This window comes from Amborella trichopoda, chromosome 1 (assembly GCF_054954075.1).
Source record: "Amborella trichopoda isolate Santa Cruz 75 chromosome 1, AtrichopodaSantaCruz75HAP2 v2.0, whole genome shotgun sequence".
NCBI classification, from domain to species: domain Eukaryota; kingdom Viridiplantae; phylum Streptophyta; class Magnoliopsida; order Amborellales; family Amborellaceae; genus Amborella; species Amborella trichopoda.
In genome coordinates this window covers 55,733,861-55,754,160 of record NC_142336.1, presented here as the reverse complement: position 1 = coordinate 55,754,160, position 20,300 = coordinate 55,733,861, and the positions used below count along the sequence as shown (strand labels likewise).

At 33.3% G+C, this 20,300-nt stretch overlaps 1 protein-coding gene across 1 annotated transcript; it reads right to left on the bottom strand.

Moving 5' to 3' along the window:
• Positions 1–8,825: 8,825 nt before the first annotated feature.
• LOC18440852 (malonyl-coenzyme:anthocyanin 5-O-glucoside-6'''-O-malonyltransferase) lies at positions 8,826–10,343 on the bottom strand. Its single transcript, XM_006850989.4, has one exon. It carries the CDS (start codon positions 10,302–10,304, stop codon positions 9,003–9,005), a length of 1,302 nt encoding a protein of 433 aa, XP_006851052.1. The 5' UTR covers positions 10,305–10,343; the 3' UTR covers positions 8,826–9,002.
• Positions 10,344–20,300: the final 9,957 nt, after the last annotated feature.

Sequence of the window (20,300 nt, the reverse complement as noted above, 5' to 3'; positions counted from 1 at the left end):
TATTATTTTTTAGGAATTCAATAAGAAATGAGGGTACTCCATTAAGAATTTTCATGTTTTTGCATGAATTTACGAATGTTGATATGTTCTTTCCCTGCATGAACTACTATTCAGCATTTAATTTACATCACACAAAAGGATAAATATAGAATTATCATGGAATAAGTATATCAACATACATGGACTACAATAAAGCATATAATTAATAACATACGATCTAAAAATAAAATGACAGACGACGTTGTTGTTTTTCTTGGTCACGCTGGTGCCATTCATTGAATTCGTTTGACAATTCATTGATTCGATCTAAAAACGAATCATCGATATTAGCAGGCGTCTGATTATACCCAATTACAAAATACCTCTATTGACAATAACATTTTCATACATATCAATTACAAACATTCAGGATAATATAATACAAAATGCAAGCTCCAAACATGGCTACAACTCAATTATCAAGAACATACATTTTTTGCATTAAAAAATTAACAATAAAAACAATTTTTCACAGAGCCACCTAAGATCAGTCATTCCAACTAAAAAATGCATTAACAACAGATTAAATAAATACAGTTTTGCATTAAAAATATAATAACATGCATTTTTTTGCATAAATAATCTATCAACATATAATTTTTTCAACAAAAACTTTAACAATAAAAATTTAAAATCTGGTTTAATACCTCATGATAATTAAAACCTTGTCACGATTTTCACATCTTTTCGAAAAATCATCATTTTTCAAAAAATTCGATCATGGAAAAAAAAATCCTATAGCAAACTCAAACAATAAAAATTAAAAATTCGGTTTAATACATCATGATAATCAAAACCTTATCACGATTTTCACATCTTTTTTGAAAATCATCATTTTTCAAAAAATTCGATCATGGATAAAAAAAAAAAAAAAGTACCGCAAATTTTCAAAAAATTCGATCATGGATTACAAAAAAAAAAAATCGATCATGGATTAAAAAAAAAATTTAACAAATTTTCAAAAAATTTGGTCATGGATTAAAAAAAAAAATCACAAATTTTTAAAAAATTCAATCATGGATTAAAAAAAAAAAAATCACAAATTTTCAAAAAATTCAATCATGAATTACAAAAAAAATTCAATCATGAATTACAAAAAAAATTCAATCATGGATTAAAAAAAAAAAATCACAAATTTTCAAAAAATTCAATCATGGATTACAAAAAATTCGACAATGGATTACAAAAAATTCGATCATGGATTACAAAAAATTCGATCATGGATTACATAAAATTCGATCATGGAATAGAAAAAAAAAAAAATTCGATCATAAATTACAAAAAAAAAAAAAAACAATTCGATCATGGATTACAAAAAATTCGATCATGGATTACAAAAAACTCTATCATGGGTTACAAAAAAAACAAAAAACAAAAAATTTGATCATGGGTTACAAAAAATTCGATCATGGATTACAAAAAATTCTATCATGGGTTACAAAAAAAACAAAAAACAAAAAATTCGCTCATGGATTACAAAAAAAAAAAAAAAACAATTCCATCATGGATTACAAAAAATTCGCTCATGTATTACAAAAAATTCGATCATGGATTACAAAAAAAAAAAAAAAAATCTGTTCTTCATGGAGTCATCTTACATAATCCATTTTAACTAAAAAATCCACCTCTAAGCGAATAAATTACATCCAATTGAGTACATTTTATGATAAACAACAATATAAGGAATCAAAACCCTAAATTTTGAACACATTATCATCAATAAATCAAATCAAATCGATTAAATTGAGCAAATAAAAAAACCGCAATTCTTCACATACAACAGTCATTGAATCTAAAAAATGAAGCTCAAATTGAATAAATTAGATCAAATTGAATACATCTAATTATAAACAATACTATAACGATTAAAAACGCTAGAAATCTAACACATTATTGTAATATATCATGAACAAAAAATCAAAAGGCGGAAAAAAAAAAAAAAAACAGTAGAAATGTTTTTTCACAGACATCACTGTGTTCATCTAAAAAATCATGCTGTAATTGACCATATTAAATAAAATTGAATATGTTAAATCATAATAGACACAATAAAGATTAAAAATCCTACAAATTGAACTCATTATCTTCAAAATATGTAATGAAATTAATCATATGGCGGAAAAAAAAAAACCCAAACTTCTTACCTGGTTTTGTGAACCCGAGCCTTCAATCTCCAAATAACTCTGATGATGGCCCATTTATGAAATAGATAGCTCAAATCTCTCACCGCACAAGTCACACTTGAACGACGGTCAATGTTCAATCTTACAAGAAAAGGCAAGCTAAGGAAAACCCTAAGAAACCCTAATCTTATTCAAATCCTATAAAAAAAAATTGTCTCTCCCCAAAAATCTCTACTCTCTTGTACCTAATTCTCATTTTTCTCTCTCATATCCCAAAAAGGGGCACACACCACTCTCTCATGTTTGATCTCTCTCTCCCACATTGTGAAAGAACCTAAGGGTTTAGGTTATGGAGTTCTTCTCTCATATATCTCAAATATGAATTTACGGCTAAGGGTTTTAGGGTTTAGCAAAAAGAGAATCCATCTCTTTCAAACTAGGTTGCTAAGAGAATTCACCTAGGGTTTTAGTTTGTGATCAAAGGGGTTCATATTCCATTGGTGTGGCTTGGCCGAAATTTGCTTTCCCAGTTCGAGATTGAAGCTAGACCTTTGATCACGCGTCATCGGATGGTGGTGACTCGGTGTGGGGTGTAATAAGCCCGGTTGAGGTAATCTCCGGTGCTCTTCTTTTTTTATTTCTTGCAATCTTATCTTTTATTTTCAAGCATAGTGCATGTTTCAATGGCATCAAGTTGTTAAGGTCTTGGTTTTATTGTTATGTTGATTTTATTTTGAAATTTATCTTATTATAATAAAGACTACCTGTAAGTGATCTTTTGTCAAAAGAAAGAGGTGAAAAAAAAAAAATGTATTCCCCGGTAAAAGATTATATATCTTTCTTTCAATCCTTACCCTATATGACTTCTACTGCAATAAATTTTGAAGGGAAAAGAGCTATAGACATGAAAAAAATTTGAAGAAGTGTAAATGTGAATAAGAATCGACTGATCTGAAATGAGAATTTGAAGAAATTGGTCCAGTTTCTAGTCAGAAATGATAATCCGTCGGTTCTCTATAGAAGTGGCCAGGTCTGCTAGGGAACTAGGCGATTAATTGCTGCTGTTTTTTTTTTTTTGGCTAGTTCGGAGGTAGGAATTGAACTTGAGAGGTAGTATTACTAACATCAAATGCTAACCACTTATACTCAATCGCAATTCCTAGTTCCCACATTTTTTTATTTGTTTTTTAGATTTTAATTGTAATTTTTAATTTTTTATTTGGTATCATTGACCAACTGTCTTGGCCGGACTGGACTGCCAATCCAAATTGACAATTGGCTGATCAAAACCGATTTTCTGGATGGCCAGCTCACCTGACCGTTTTGGGCTTTTACATATTGGACAGGACCGATTCAGGCTTCTACAACTTTGGATTCCATATAAGAATCACCATATGCTTATTTCAAAAAAGAAAATTCAGCCCATAACCACTTGAATCTGTCCCTTCAAAAATTGGATGGTCCCTGTTTATTCTTGGGAAGTTATTTTTTATTATCGCGATTTGGAAATTCCTTTTTTTGAGGTTACTAAGTTCACGAGTAATATTCCAGTAATGGACAATTAACCACTCAAGCTCAAGCACAATCCCTCAAAGAATAATATCTTGCTTTTTTATTTTAAGGAATGAAAAACAACTTCTTGAAATAGGGCCATTTGAATATTGGAATTTTAAAGGCTGATAAATTTGAATAGGGACAAAGAATGTCCAAAAATGTGAAGTACCTTAAGAAAATACTAGTGTAGGAAAAATCGAACTGGACCGATCAACCGGTCATGGTCCAATTCCAAGTAATTTGAAACCAGACTGGTTAATTGGTCCGAGCCGGTCAAATAAAAAAAAATATATAATGGGTCTAAAAACCCAAAACAAATCCAAAAAAAATAAAAAATGTAGGTTTTATTTATATTTTATTATTACTTACAATTATCTTTAAAAATATATAGAAAATGTAATTTTATTTATATTTTATTATTACCTACAATTATCTTAAAAAAATAAAACTAATAAAAAGAGAAAAAATGAAGAGTTGAAAGAAGATGTGGTGGCCCACTGTACCCACTAGTGGGGTTGAGAGTTAAGATTTGAAAAAAAAGTGAGGCCCTCATTTTGGGGATAAGGTCAGATCGGATGAGTCATGTGTGAGGTAGGATAATGTAGGAATATGTGATATTATAATTTTGAATTTAGGCAAATAGGAAAAATGTGAGAAATAAATGAATAGCCCCTCCAACTAACTATCCCAAAAAGCGTAAAAAGTGTGAGCCCATGTGGACCACAGCATTTTAAGTGTAAAAATTAGAAAGAGATAAAGCAAGCCAGAGAGGGAAGTTAGAGAGAAGGCACCTTGCCCCTTCTCTCTGTTCTCTTTCTATCTCTCTCTAACTTCTTCTCCTTCTTTCTCTCTCTATAAAGAAAAGGAGAGAGAAGGGAAAGTGCCCACTTGCCCTTAAGAGAGAGAAGGGCATGTATCCTATTGCCAGAGAAATAGATAGGGAGAGAGAGAGGGAAGAGAAAATAAAAGAGTGAGGGGGAGAGGATATGATAGAGAGACGTTTAGAAAAAAATAAAAAGACAAAATCGGGCTTATACCGGCCAGTTTCCAATAAAACCAGGCTCGGTCCGTCCTTGGTTCCGATTAACTCGGCCGATTTTACGTTGGCCGGAATATTTTTCCTGCACTAGGAAATGTTCATATATATGATTTCACTTGAATAATATTATTTCAAAACTTAAAAAGAGAAAGAAAGAGTACTTTTCTGGTGAATGTTCCATAATTATGAGAAATTCTTTCGATGCATTGATGCATTTTTTTTATATAAGAATTTAAATATTATATTAAAACTAAAAAGAAATTACAGATTCAAAGAAAACCAACCAAAACGTTGGCTTCTCGGTTAACATACGCAAAAGAGAAGTTAAAAGGTCTAAAAAGGTCCAAATCTATACCAACACAGATCTCAACTCCCAAGGTGACTTCCACTCCCCTTTACACCAGTTAATGACATTCAAGGAATCACTTTTAATAATACAGTAAATTCCCAAATTTCTAGCCATGAAAAATTGCAGGCCACAAAGAAGTGCATAGAATTCTTCATAATTTGCAGTTCTCTTCCCAAGAGGGATTGCATAAGTAAAAATAATATTTCCAAACTAGTCTCTAACCACTCCTCCAAAGCCCGCTCAACCAGGTTCCCTAATGTACTAATAATGGGCTACCGACCTACCTTTAGATCTACATTTAATAAAACCCATCTGGAAAAGATTCGGTAGGTTTCTCTTAACATCCACTTCCGATATATCTTGTCCAACTTTTGTAACCGAAAGATAAGGCCAAATTGTGTGCAAAATCTTCTCTAAAATTCTCTCAAATGGCAAGTTTATCCCATAAAACAGTCACCTATTCCTTTGCTTCCATACCTCCCATAAAATCCTACCTCTCATGATTTGCCAGAGTACCAAACCTATTCGCGGTAAAAAGCAAGTGACAGATTTAAGAAAATTCCCTCAACTTTTGACGACATTACCATTGCAATCCCAAACTAAGCAAAAAACCAACTCCATATGCAATAAGTAAATGGAGAATAGAAAAAAAAGTTGAGCATCTGTTTCACATCCTCCCTACACAATAGATAGATATTTAGCAAGATCTTACCTTGATGAGATTATCAACAGTTAACGCCTTATTTTGTACTGCCAACCGTAAAAAAGCTTGCACCTAAACCTCCCTCTCTTTTAGGTGTGCACACCCTATCTCATTTAAGAAGATGATACTTTTTAGTATCCACCCATGAACCCCATAGAAAGTTTTTTATTAAAGTTTCGATTTTCCTGGCCACCAATAAAGGGATTTGGATAATAGATATTTAGTATATTGGTAAATTCGACAAACGTGCATTTACCAAAGTTATTCTTCCCCCCAAATAAAGGTATTTAAATTTCCACAAATCAAGTTTTACTTAGATTCTTTAGATAATTTTATCCCAAACCGCTAACGGGAGTCGACCATCCGAGATTGGCATCCCAAATACATGATTGAAAATTTCTGCACATTACTCCCATCACTTCTGCAATTGCCCGAACCGCATCATCACTACAATTAATGCCAACTACCGCACTTTTCTCAAAATTAACCTTAAGACCTAATGCAACCTCACAACATCTCAAGAGAATGACAATGTTGATAATCTGATCAGCCTCACAGAACAATAAGGTATCATCTGCATATTGCAAATGAGATATGCAATGTCTCTCATTTGACATTTGGAAGCTTGAAAAATACCCCATCCTTTCAACATTTCTCAGAAGCAAACTAAAGCATTATGCATAATAGTGAAAAGAAAAGGGGAGATAATGTCACCTTGAAGAAGACCTCAAGATGCCTTAAAGAAACCAGTTAGACTTCCTTAATACATAATGGTAAAATGTGCGAAAGAAATACATCCAAAAACCCATTTTCTCCACTTTTCACTAAAACCCATGTTATTCATAATTTCTAACAGAATACTCCATTTAACCCTGTCATATGCCTTTTTTATATCCAATTAATGATCACCCCAGCACTACCGCTAAGAACTTTTGAATTTATACACTCCTGTACCACTATGACACTATAAAAAATCAACCTATCTTTGATGAAAGCTGACTGTGGACCTGAGATAATATAAGATAGCATCACCTTTAGTTGTTCCGCAAAGACCTTCGCCGCAATTTTGTAAAGACTTGTCAAAAGACTAATAGGTCTAATGTCTCTAAGATCAGCAATGACTGACTTTTTAGGAATCCGTGCAATAAAGGTGGAATTGACCCATCTAAAAATTCTCCCCTCCTAAAGAACCCTTTAGTCATTTCCAATAGCTTTTCACTAATCAAATTTCTAAACTTATGAAAAAATCATAAAGGAAAGCCATCATGACCAAGTGCTTTATCACCTAGAAGAGAAAATACTGCTTTTTATAATTCATCCATTGAGACATCTCTTTTCAAAAAAGGCAATAAATCTTACGGTAAGATATTAAATTCCACTCTAATCAACCGAGGGGTACATTTCACCTATGAGGAGAAAGCTTTTTGGAAATGATTGATGATGGCGTTAGACATCCCAAAGTAGTCATCAAGTCCATTTCATGGATCAAAAGGCCAGAAACATCATTATGACATATTCGCACATTTGTTGTGGAATGAAAAACTTGGTATTTAGATTCCCCTCCTTCAACCATTTTATTCGATATCTTTGTTTCCAATAAATCCCTTTAACCTTTCTAAGCTCTTGCAGTTCATTTGTTTTAGAACTTCTCTCCAAAGCTAGTTAATGGTGTTGTGTGCTATTGTGCCTAGAATATTATATGTAACCTGGCATTTATGGATGTTGATCTCGGGCCCCATCTACTCTCTTCAGTAAGACATATTTTCACTTCAGTAAAAAAGAAAGATGGACGTATTTTCACTTTAGCAAAACAAAAAATTTCATTGTCACAAGCTCCAAAGTTAGGTGTACCTGGGCAAGAGCAGTATTAAGGATCGTGACCTCTTGGGAACGAACGACAACAATCGTTTGATATTTTGCGTGAAAAGACCTAGTCATCTTGTGTGTTGCCCCAAGTTCGTTGGTGTAGTAGAGAACACGTATGCGGAGATAAATGGGAGTGGCCGGTGCCACAACTTGAGGTTTAAAATTTCATTTTCACGAAGTCCCGAGTCAACTAAAAGAGAATTGGGTATGGTAGTTGTGTGATAGATACATTAAGATTGACAATCTCGACCACATTTATGATGAATTTGAAAATAAATATTGATTTTTTTCTTATCTACAAAATAAAAAGTTTCGCATAAAGAAATGAAAGGTTCTTATCAATTCTTTTTCTTGTCAAAAAAATAAATGGTTTTTGTCAAAAAAATAAAAAATAAAACGTTATTGTCAAAAAAATAAAAAGTTATTGTCAAAAAAATAAAAAGTTCTTATAAAAAAAAATACAAGTATTTTTTGTCAAAAAAAGTCATTTCTTATTTTTGATAAAATAAATTCATATTTTTGTCAAAAAAACTCATTTCTTATTTTTGTCAAAAATACTACAAATAATTTTATCAAAATAAGTTCATACAGAGAAAAAAAAACTCAATATTCACATATTGATGAAAAATATGAAAATTAATAATGTAGTACTCGATTTCTTATTGGATTATTAAAAAACAACATCTATAATGAATTTCAATATTTTTTTTAGATTTTTTTACAGTATAATCCGACCGATTCATCTGATTTTCGATCCGAATCGCCGATTCACCGATCCGTTTTTTAGACCACTAGTTTGGGTACACATTAGAATACACGTTCTGCACCACCCAACTAAAGTAGAGGGTGCAGATAGCTTCAACATTACTTCTATAAGTATGGCGGCTACCTTACATACACTGCACAAAAAGAAAATTATGTGGGTGCAGCCGTGCGTGCGTACTCTGTTTGTGAGTGTAAAACAAGGACACTCCACAAACAGCACTTTATATTTATTTATAAAATTTAAAGCTTAAAAAATAGTGTAGATCGAAAATGCAATGCAAAATAAACTATTTTCAAAACTTGAAATCTATTTTTTTCTCGTGTCCGTACTTATCGATATCAAAATAATCAATTTGAAGATATTTGAACATCAAAACAACGTGAAAATTTTTAAGTAGGCTCAAATTTGATTGTTTAGAGCCTCTATATAAACTTTTCCCTTTAGAGCTTTCACTCAAATGCAACTAAATCATCAAGGGTTTGAGCACATTAGAAGTGAGCAATAGGTAGAATAACTTAGAGATTATGAGTCAAACCTGAAAAGAAAAAGAAAATGAGAGAATCTTATGCGTCATTAAGGCCCTTGAAGAAGAGAGACTCAAACTGATGCATTTCTGAAGAACGAAGTGAGAGAGAAACTTGAACTCCACCTTCTTCATCTCTTGCTTCTGAAAGAGCGATCCCTCCTTCCTTATCAATGGATACCACCTCCACTCTCCTCGGCCTTCCCCATCCAAAATCCGTCTCGTAAACACCGAACCTCGGGGATCCGGCCACTGACAGGAACCCAGTGCCCACAAGCTCTGTAAACTGGCTCAGCCATGTCTTGGCACCCCCGAACGGATCGGCCCTCCCTTCGCGAATCACACTTCCTATGGCCTCTGCGGCCCAAACCAATGGCTCCTTCCCTTTGAGTTCCCGACCAGTCCCTTTAGCAATACAGCTGTACACGCAGTTTCCGAAGTATTGGTCTGTTACCTTGGGCTTCAGCTGAGAACGACCATCAGCAGGAAATGCGTACACCAGCATCGAGTCGTCTCCCAGGTTCCTCGCTCTCGCGGTACACACCCAAATGTGGGCCGATACGGCTGCAAAAGTCGAGGGCACGGCTGAGCCGCTGCTTGTAGCCTGTCTCTTTAGCCTTGCAATGCCATCTTTACCGATGAGGAAAGTGGCGCTCACTAGATCATTCAGCTTTGGGAACTCTGGGAATAATCCGACTCCTTCCTTTGATATCTTGTACCAATCAACATACCATTTACTGAGTCTGCCAGGATCCCTGAGCACAGAGCGGTCATGGTTCGGGTGGGAGGAGAGGCCCCCGGACCTACAAACCTCCGCCCACGCCTTAACAAAACTGATGAAACCTCGGCCATCCGCTGCTCCATGGTTGAATGACACTCCTATGCAGAGACCACCATTAGGAAACCCTGTCGCCTGTACAGACACCATGGGCGCCGGGAAACGCGCTGACAGAGGTGGGACTAGCAACTTGAAAATGGTTGTGTCATGGGCACGGCTCGTCACGAGAGCTTCATAATCGACTTCGGTTTCAGCCACATAGAATGCGACCCCATCTCCTTCTTTGTAATGAATCTCCAAGTGTTCGGAATCGGCCGATAGTGCGATTTTTCCGGCAAGTGGGTAGAAGTACTCGAGGACCAAGGAAAGGGAATTTTTTAGCTTGTCTACCAAGTCTGAGAAGTTGCTTTCCTGCTCAAGGGGATTGTAGAAGAAGATCCTTTGAACAGGGGATATAGGAAACCAAAACACATCTAGGAATGTGAGTTGTTGGGGCTCTTTGGGTACGCAAAATGGTGGTGGCGATACATTAAAAACATCAAGAACTCTAACAGCTGTAGTCATGGTGAATACTAAGCCAATGCTTTTGTTTTTTGCAATTTCGCCTGCAAAATATGAGTTACTGTCTTTAAATATATATTAAACTAAGAGGACTAGTAAGATTGGAAATATTTATGACCGACTTCGTGGCAAAAACAGCCTTCCAACTGGCCTTATTAACTACTATCCATTTTCACTTAATAGATAACTTAAATATCCATAAATTTCGTGAAGAAATGCGTGCCTCTTATGCCAGGAAGACATTATTGAAATAGAAACAAAATTATTGTATGAGAAAATTGGGATCATTCTTTAATGAATTTTCAGTAAAGGGTATTGTTGAAATAAAAAATAAATTAATGGGATTATTATTCAATGAATTTCATGTAACTGTTGAAAAAAAAAAAAATGAAAACAGAGGTAAGTGCAGTGGTAAAACAAACAAAACTATAAAAAGACAAAAATACTGTAATTCAAGCAAAAATAATAAAAAATGTGTTACTTCGGTTAAGTAAACAAGGCAAATTATTTCTTCAAGACCACGTGGGCTTATCCTTGCGCCCGTGCCACGTTTTAAGACTCTTCCAAAAGAATTTTCATACCGACGGTTTTCTTTTATAGAAATTAGTTTTATTGTTTTAAAAGAATCGATGCTCCCTCGGGACCTCTATCTAGAATTACACTGTGATAAGTATTTTATTTACGAGTATTTGTAGGAAACCAAAATTTGGATGTTTGAAGTCCTTACCAAACCCCTCAACGTACTAATGGCACTCTTAAAAGCCCCAAAATTTGGGTTCTTAGCCCTCCATTCAGAATAGATGATGGATAAGGGGAACTATATTAATTTTATTCAATAAGAGAAGCATAGAAAACTTGCTCTACAAATACTCCTAAATAGGGTTTCGTATTGTCTATAAAAGAGATCATTTGACATTTTATATAAAGACGTCACAACTATTTTCAAGGTGTCAAATTGAATGGTTTGGGGTGAGTCAATCGTCCAAGAATTTTTTTTTGGAACTTTGTGTCTAATCAATAGCACATTTACATCAACCCATTTTGAAATCTACGGGACATGAATAATTGTGATCTTCTTGTATAAAATTTAAATGGTCTATTTTGTAAATAATCCCATAATCTTTTGTTATTAGAATTTATTACAAAAAATAGTGACTAATTAGGATTAGGCAGGGCACTAGACCAGTGAAGGGTTTGGTTCATTCAAAATCGGTTGGTTCGTGAATTGAACCAATTAGATCAAGTTTTTAAAAAATAAAAAAATAGGTAGAATAATTTTAAAAGAAAAATGACCAACTTTTTTTAACCGGTTCGATTGGTCAAAATCAGCCCGTTCGATCAACCAAAATAAGCTATGTACCAAAATAAGCCAAACATAGCGTTTTGGCCGGTTTTCAACCAATCAAAGTATCATTTTCTACCGATGCCAAAGAAGGTAAGAAATAGGAAAATGCTTTAGTTGAAGGAAAAAGTTTATTTAATGATGCAACCTTATAATGTAGAACTACAGATGCACCTCAAAAACCCATCGGAAAAGATAGTTTTAATGTTGAAAAACCCTTTGATTGATCATCTCGACATCGAGATGTATGACCATGAAAAATAAAAAAAATTTAAGTCTCAGAAATAGTGCATTTTACAGCATATTATCTACACCATCCATTTTCAAGATTTTCATATGTTTATAGATCTACTTGATTTTAACAATTTTTGAAATTTAAAATTTTATAATTAGATATAAAAATAGATTGTGAGATAATCCTAAAAACATTTTACATCAAAATTATATACCATGGTAAAATTTGAAGATGCTCCTTACCTCTACGGCTGCGGATGCATCCGTATGCCAACTGCACCCTTACTCTACAGCTACGGATGCATCCGTATGACAACTGCTCCCTTAGTTGAATGGTAGTTGCACCTTAAATAGACGAAAAGAGAGATTGAAAAGCTGTTTCAGATAAGGAATATTTTTAGGACCTCAAGTTTTAAAAATGTAACCTCTCAGATCTAGTCATTAACCTCGGAAGAAAATTCAATCGAACCTAAAGAAAGTAATATCCCAAGATTGAACAGCCACTGTCTAATTTCTAGAGGGCAAGATCTAATTTGAACAAATAAAAGTTAATTTTTAAAAACAATCGTCCATCAATAATTCTATGGATCCCAAAATTTTAGGTTAAAACAATTGGTCCAAGAAGCTCTTTTACCTGATAGAATAAACATACAGTAAGTTCCCATGGGAATATAAAAACTACCATTTAGTATTTAATTGCGTACAGATATGTCACGAATGTCGTCATCTAAAAACAAGACGAAATTCAAGACGAAAACTTTCTCGAGTCACGTGGTAAAATATCAATCTCAAATACGGCTTAATGTTTCGTCTACAAGTTCAATGCATACTTGTTTCCATGTTCAAAACACGAAAATGGACTTTTATGACTTTAAATTTTTTAAAGGAAAACGTTTTTGTAAAGAAGTACGTAAAGGACCAGGCTTATTAGGATATGAAGTTCATTCATCTCATACGATTCTATTGGCTATCCATTCCTTAGGTGAGAATTTTCCAACATTTATTATTATTGGAAAAAGGGGAAACTTCTCCAAAGGGTACTGTATTGACTTGTCTTAATCCATTTATGGGTCAGGTGACTTTAGTTCACAATTTGATCTCCACTATTTTTTTTTTTTTTTTTAACATGTTCTTTTTTAAGTGAATCTCTTCTTTTGTTTAGTAAGATGGTAGCAATAGGAATGGAGGGTGGGACGTTATGTTCAGGTATCAGGCACCCTAACGATCGATGCCCCAACTCCATGCCTTTTGATCTCCATTCATTTGAATACTTTACATAGGATAGCAAGCTTCAATGGGGTTTTTATGAGCCCGTTGACCATAGGTTCATATGAATGCCTTCAAAAACAAATTTAGACCATTCATTTTGTGAATTTCATGATCTTAGCCCTTATAAATTCAAAATCATTCTTTTCTTTTTTAACATTGTTCATCTAATGATAATAAAGTTATCCAAAAAAATTGAAAATGAAAAAATCCTCTTAATGTCTAGATCTAAGCATCTCACAAAAATGAACAGCTTATGTTAATGGGGGCTAATAAATTACTTTTTAGGTTGTGTTTACAATTTTTTTTTTCATAATTGTTCATAAGAATAAAAAGAGTGTATATTTCAAAATGGAAAACGACTTTGTGAGACCCTCCTACACCCATGTATATAAGACCCCAAAGGATCATCATTAATTTGGCACAGATATCTAGAAAAATCAAGTCTCACACTCATGTGATAACTTTTCTAGAGATCTATGTCAAATTTAATGATGATAACAATTTAGATCAAACAAATGGCCATAAGATAATTTTTTAAGATTGTTGCATCATATTAGTATAAAAAAAAAAAGAATTTTTGAGCTTGTCTACCAAGTCTGAGAAGTTGGTTACCTGCTCAAAGGGATTGTAGAAGATGACCCTTTGAACAAGGGATACGGGAAACCAAAACACATCTAGGAATGTGAGTTGTTGGGGCTCTTTGGGTACGCAAAATGGTGGTAGTGATAAATTAAAAACATCAAGATTTCTAACAGGTGCGGTCATGGTGAAAACTAAGCCAATCCTTTTTTTTTTTTTTTTGTGTAATCTTGCCTACAAAATATTAGATGAATATATATTAAACTAAGAGGACTAGTAAGATTCGAAATATTTATGACTGACATCGTGGCAAAAACAGCCTTCCAACTGGCCTTATTAACTACTATCCATTTTCACTTAATAGATAACTTAAATATCCATAAATTTCGTGAAGAAATGCATGCCTCTTATGCCAGGAAGACATTATTGAAATAGAAACAAAATTATTGTATGATAAAATTAACATAAAACAAAAAATGGGATCATTCTTTAATGAATTTTCAGTAAAGGGTATTATTGAAATAAAAAATACATTAATGGGATTATTATTCAATGAATTTCAGGTAACTGTTAAAAAAATAAAAACACTGAAAACAGAGGTAAGTGCAGTGGTAAAACAAACAAAAATATAAAAAGACAAAAAATACTGTAATTCAAGCAAAAATAATAAAAAAATATGTTACTTCGCTTAGAAGTAAACAAGGCAAATTGAACTTTCCTCACTACTTTCTTCAAGACCACGTGGGCTTAGCCTTGCGCCCTTGCCACGTTTTAAGACTTTTCGCAAACGTCTCCTTCAATTTTCATACCTCATCCATGCTGGGTTTTTTTTTATAGAAATTAGTTTTAATGTGTTGAAAGAATCAATGCTCCCTCATGAATTATTTTTAGAATTACTATGTGCTAACACGTTATTTAGGAGTATTTGTAGGAAACCAAATTATGGGGGTTTGAAGTCCTAGCCAAACCGCTCAACCTAGCACTCTAAAAACCCCCAAAGTTAAGGTTTTTAGCCCTCTATTTAAAATAGACTGTTGGATAAGAGGAAGTATATAATTTTTATTATGTAAAAAAAACATATAAAGCCTGCCACCTACAAATGGTCTTAAATAGGGTTTGGTATTGTCTACAAAGAGACCATTAACTTTTTGTATGAGGAGGTCACAAAGATGTGAAATTGAATGGTTTGAGGTGAGTCACTCGTCCAAAATTTTTTTTTGGAACTTTGTGTCTAATCAATAGCACTCTTACAACAACCCATTTTGAAAGCTACGGGACATGAATGATTGTGATCTTCTCGTATAAAATTTAAATAGTCTCTTTGTAAATAATCTGTTATGAGAAATTATTACAAAAACTAGTTACTAATTAGGATCAGGCAAGCCACTAGACCAGTAAAGGGTTTGGTTCATTCAAAATCGGTTGGTTCGTGGATTGAACCAATTAGATCAAGTTTTTAAAAAATAAAAAAAATAGTTAGAATAATTTTAAAAGAAAAATGACAAACTTTGTTTAACCGGTTCGATTGGTCATAATCAGCCCGTTCGATAGACCAAAATAAGCTATGTACCAAAATAAGCCAAACATAGCGTTTTGGCCGGTTTTCAACCAATAAAGTTTCATTTTCTACCGATGCTAAAGAAGGTAAGAAATAGGAAAATGCTTAGTTGAAGGAAAAAGTTTATTTAAGGATGCAACCTTATAATGTAGAACTACGGATGCAACTCAAAAATCCATCGAAAAAGGTAGTTTTAATGTTGAAAAACCCTTTGATTGATCATCTCGACATCGAAATGTACGACCATGAAAAATTAAAAAAATTTAAGTCAGAAATAGTACATTTTACAGCATATTATCTACACCATCCATTTTCAAGATTTTCATATGTTTATAGATCTACTTGATTTTAATAATTTTTAAAATTTAAAATTTTATAATTAGATATAAAAATAGATTGTTAGATAATCCTAAAAACATTTTCCATCAAAATTATATACCATGGTAAAATTTGAAAATGCACCTTACCTCTATAGCTACGGATGCATCCATATGCCAACTGCACCCTTAGTCTACAGCTACGGATGCATCCGTATGCTAACTGCACCCTTAGTTGAATGGTAGTTGCACCTTAAATAGACGAAAAGAGAGATTGAAAAGCTGTTTACTCCCTTGGGCAAAACTCAATTCATGAGTGTTTTTAGGACCTCAAGTTTTAGAAATGTAACCTCTCGGATCTAGTCATTAACGTCGGAAGAAAATCCAATCGGAACCTAAAGAAAATAATATCCCAAGATTGAACAGCCACCGTCTAATTTCTGGAGGGCAAAATCTAATTTGAAAAAATCAAAGTCAATTTTTAAAAACAATCGTCCACCAATAATTCTATGGATCCCAAAATTTTAGATCAAAACAATTGGCCCAAGAAGCTCTTTTACCTGACAGAATAAACATACAGTAAGTTCCCATGGGAATATAAAAAATTACCATTTAGTACTTAATTACGTAGAGATATGTCACGAATGTCGTCATCTAAAAACAAGACGAAATTCAAAACGAAAACTTTCTCGATTTACCTGTAAAATATCAATCTCAAATGGCAAGGTTTTAATGATGGGTGCAGCTGGCATAAGGTTGCATCGGTAGCTGTAGAGGTAAGGTGCACCGTCATGGTATATAATTTTGATATAAAATATTTTAAGTATTATCTTAAAATTTATTTTTATATCTAATTACAAAAAATTTATATCTAATTAAAATTTATTTTATATCAAGTAGATCTATAAACATATGAAAATCTTGAAAATGTATGGTATAGACAATACGCTGTAAAATGCACTATTTTTTAGGCTTAAAATCTTTTTATTTTTTATGGTTATATATCTCGATGTCAAGATGATTAATCAGTTGAGCGCGGCAGCTCTAAACCTGACGGGTTGATTTTTGGCAAATAAAATACGAGGAAAAAAAAATTCGACAAAAAATTCGACAAAAAACAAGTACCAAGCAACAAAAATAAAGCAAGAAATAAATAACAGAAAAAAGGAACACCGAGATTTACGTGGTTCGTCACAATTGTGACTACATCCACAGGCGAAGACGATCGATTTTTTTCACTAAATCAAATAAAGAAAATTATAAGGCCTATAATTTTCGCTCTCTGCAAAACCCCCAAAAATTTCATTTTATTTTTTTCTATATACTTTCTCTCTCTACAAGAGATGACAAATCCAAAAGTGTACCTATATATGGCATACTTTTCTACACATGTTTTATCTCTCTAGAAAAGCATATTTTTATAGAGAGAATAAAGCCTAAAATATAAGTACGATCAAACCAATCTCAACTTTCATAACTTTATAAATAAGAAACTTTATCCCTATCCATGTGGACCTAAGGCTTTATTTAGATCCTAAATAATAGGCTCCAGCCAAATAAATAGGAAACCTAAATTAGAAGAAACCAATTTCCTAAAATTAAGGATTCATATATTCAAGATAAATATCAACAAATCTCCATCTTAACTTGTATTCCAAAAGAAATTATAATCGATAGTCTTCTCCACACGCGCCTCCATAGGCGCTTACTTGGGCAACATATTAGTCAAGTCCAAGCATAGCTTGAACTTAAGCAATGGAACTTATATCTGCAACATTCTTCATGATATCAATATTTAGTAACAATATATCACCTTTAGCTATGATCGTACGAATAAAATGGTATCTGACATCAATATGTTTTGTTCTTGCATGATATATATGGTTTTTCGCCAAATGTATTGCACTCTGACTGTCACAATAAATGACACTCCCATCATGTCGTAAGCCCAAATCGCTTACAAGCCCTTTAAGCCAAATGACTTCTTTCACTACCTTAATAACAGCTATATATTCTATTTCGGTCGTAGACAAGGCAACAACGATTAGGAAACTTATCAATATCAATATCAATCTCACAAAATATAAGAATATCTCAATCCCACAAAATATGAAAAAATCTCGATCAATCCCATAAAATAGAGGAATATCTCAATCCCACAAAATATAACTTGATATCAAAATCACTTGCTCGTAATGCCAACATCCATTGGATAGCTTCATGGATTCTTCATCTTTTACCAAATAAATTCCTCTATCATTCTTGCTGAAAAATAGTGTTTTCCATCAAACTTCTCCACCTCGAACTTTGCATTCGAAACCTTTATTGCCAAATCGAAAACCCCAAACTAGACTCAGATACCACTTGTTGTGCGCAGAAGCTCTAAACCCGACGAGTTGATTTTTGGCAAATAAAGTACGAGAAAAATAATCGACAAGCAATATGCAACAAAAATAAAGTTGGAAATAAATAACAAAAAAAGAAATATCATGATTTACATGGTTCGTCACAATTTCGACTACATCCACGGATGAAGACAATTGATGTTTTTCACTAAATCAAAGAAAGAAAATTACAAGGCAACTTATTTGAGAGAACCAGAGACTCAATCTCCCACAAAGCATTCTTCTCTACAATTTTCTCTCTCTGCAAAACCCCCAAAAGTTTGATTCTATTTTTCTCTATGCAGTTTCTCTCTACAAAAGAGGACAAACCCAAAAGCACACCTATGTATGACCCACTTTTCTACACATGATTTCTCTCTCTATAAAAAAATGTATTTCTACAAGGAGAAAATAGGTCATACATATGTGCACTTTTGGATTTGTCCTCTCTTGTAGAGAGATAAAGTGTATAGAGAAAAATAGAAGAAAACTTTTGGGAGTTTTGCAGAGAGAGAGAACATTGTAGAGAATAAGGCTTTGTGAGAGATTAAGTCTCTGGTTCTCTCAAGTAAGTTGCTTTGTAATTTTATTTCTTTGATTTATTGAAAAACATCGATCGTCTTCGCCTGTGGATGTAGTCACAACTGTAATGAATCACGTAACTCCTCGTGTTCATTTTTCTGTTATTTATTTCCTGCTTTATTTTTGTTACTTGTTGCTTGTTTTTTATCAATTTTTTTTATTGTACTTTATTTGTCAAAAATGAACCTGTTAGGTTTAAAGCTTCCACGCACAACAAGTGGTATTGGAGCACTACAAGTTGTATCAGAGCACAACAAGTGGTATCAGAGTCTGGTTTGAGGTTTTCAATATGGAGAAATTTGATGGTAAACATTATTTTTCAACAGGAATGATGGAAGAATTTATTTGGCAAAAGATGAAGAATCCATAAAGTTATCCAATGGATGTTACTATGGCGACCAGGTGATTTTGATATCAAGGTGGTGATTGTTGGATTTGATGATATCCAAAATCACCCACATAAAGAAATCTCATATTTTGTAAGAATGATTGAGATTTTCCCATATTTTGTGGGAATGAGATATTCCCCTATTTTATGGGATTGATTGAGATTTTCAGATTGAGATATTCTCATATTGTGGTATTGATATTGATAAGTTTACTAAAGGAAAATAAAAATCTAAAAAGATTAGAACTCTTAGTTGAATATATCTCTTGGACTTTTGAAATATATGTTATATCAATAGGAAGTTTCCTATTTTGGGTGGATTGCTTATTATATATATAAGATGAAAGTGAAGAAAATTTTTGTGTGCCCAATTTGGGTCACCATATGGGAATGGTGATTCTTCTAGAGATAAAGGAAGGTAGAGCCTCCTGCGCATAAGATGCGATTTCCTCCTAGAGAAGAGAGCTTTATTTGGACATAAACATTGTGATGTGTCTCTTTGGGCTCCCGAAGATTGAGAGGCTTGTTTCTTGTAAAGAAGCGGTTCCCATTGAGATTTTTGATGGTTCCCCTTTTAGTTAGAGAAAAATTCAGTTTCTCGTTGCTCTCATGTCTCTATCTGGTGTTGTCGATATGGACAGAAGTTAGGAGAAGGAATGGAGAGTTGTTTAAAGGGGTTTGCTCGACTTAGGGTTTTTTGTCGAGGTTTGTTCCAAAATCTTTGATGTAACTTTCAATGCAGTGGATTTCAGTTTGCCGTGCCCGTGGATGTAGGCCTCTTGGGTGAACCACATAAATATTTGTGTTCTTATTGTATGTGTTTTATGCTTTGTTTCTCATTATTTATTTGCCAAATATTAACCCATCGGGTTTTAAGAGCTTCCGCGTATAACAAGTGGTATCAAAGTACTACAAGTGGTATTAGAGCACAACATAATCAAACGGTTTTTCAAAATTGAAAATACCTTTTTCGATGGATTTTTGCGGTGCATATGTGGTTCTACATAATAAAGTTGCATCCTTTTATAAACTTTTTCCTTTAATGTTTCGTCCACAAGTTCAATGCATACTTGTTTTACCGGGCAAAACACTAAAATGGACTTTTATGACTTAAAATTTTTTAAAGGAAGAAAATGTAGAATCACATATGCACATCAAAAATCTATCAGAAAGATTGTTTTACTGTTGAAAAACCCTCTAACTAATCATCTCGACATCAAGATGTATGACTATAAAAAAAAAAAGTTTTGGAGTCTCAGAAATAGTGTATCTTGCAACACATATCTAGACCGTCCATTTAAAGATTTTCATATGTTTATAGATCTACTTGATTTTAACCATTTTTT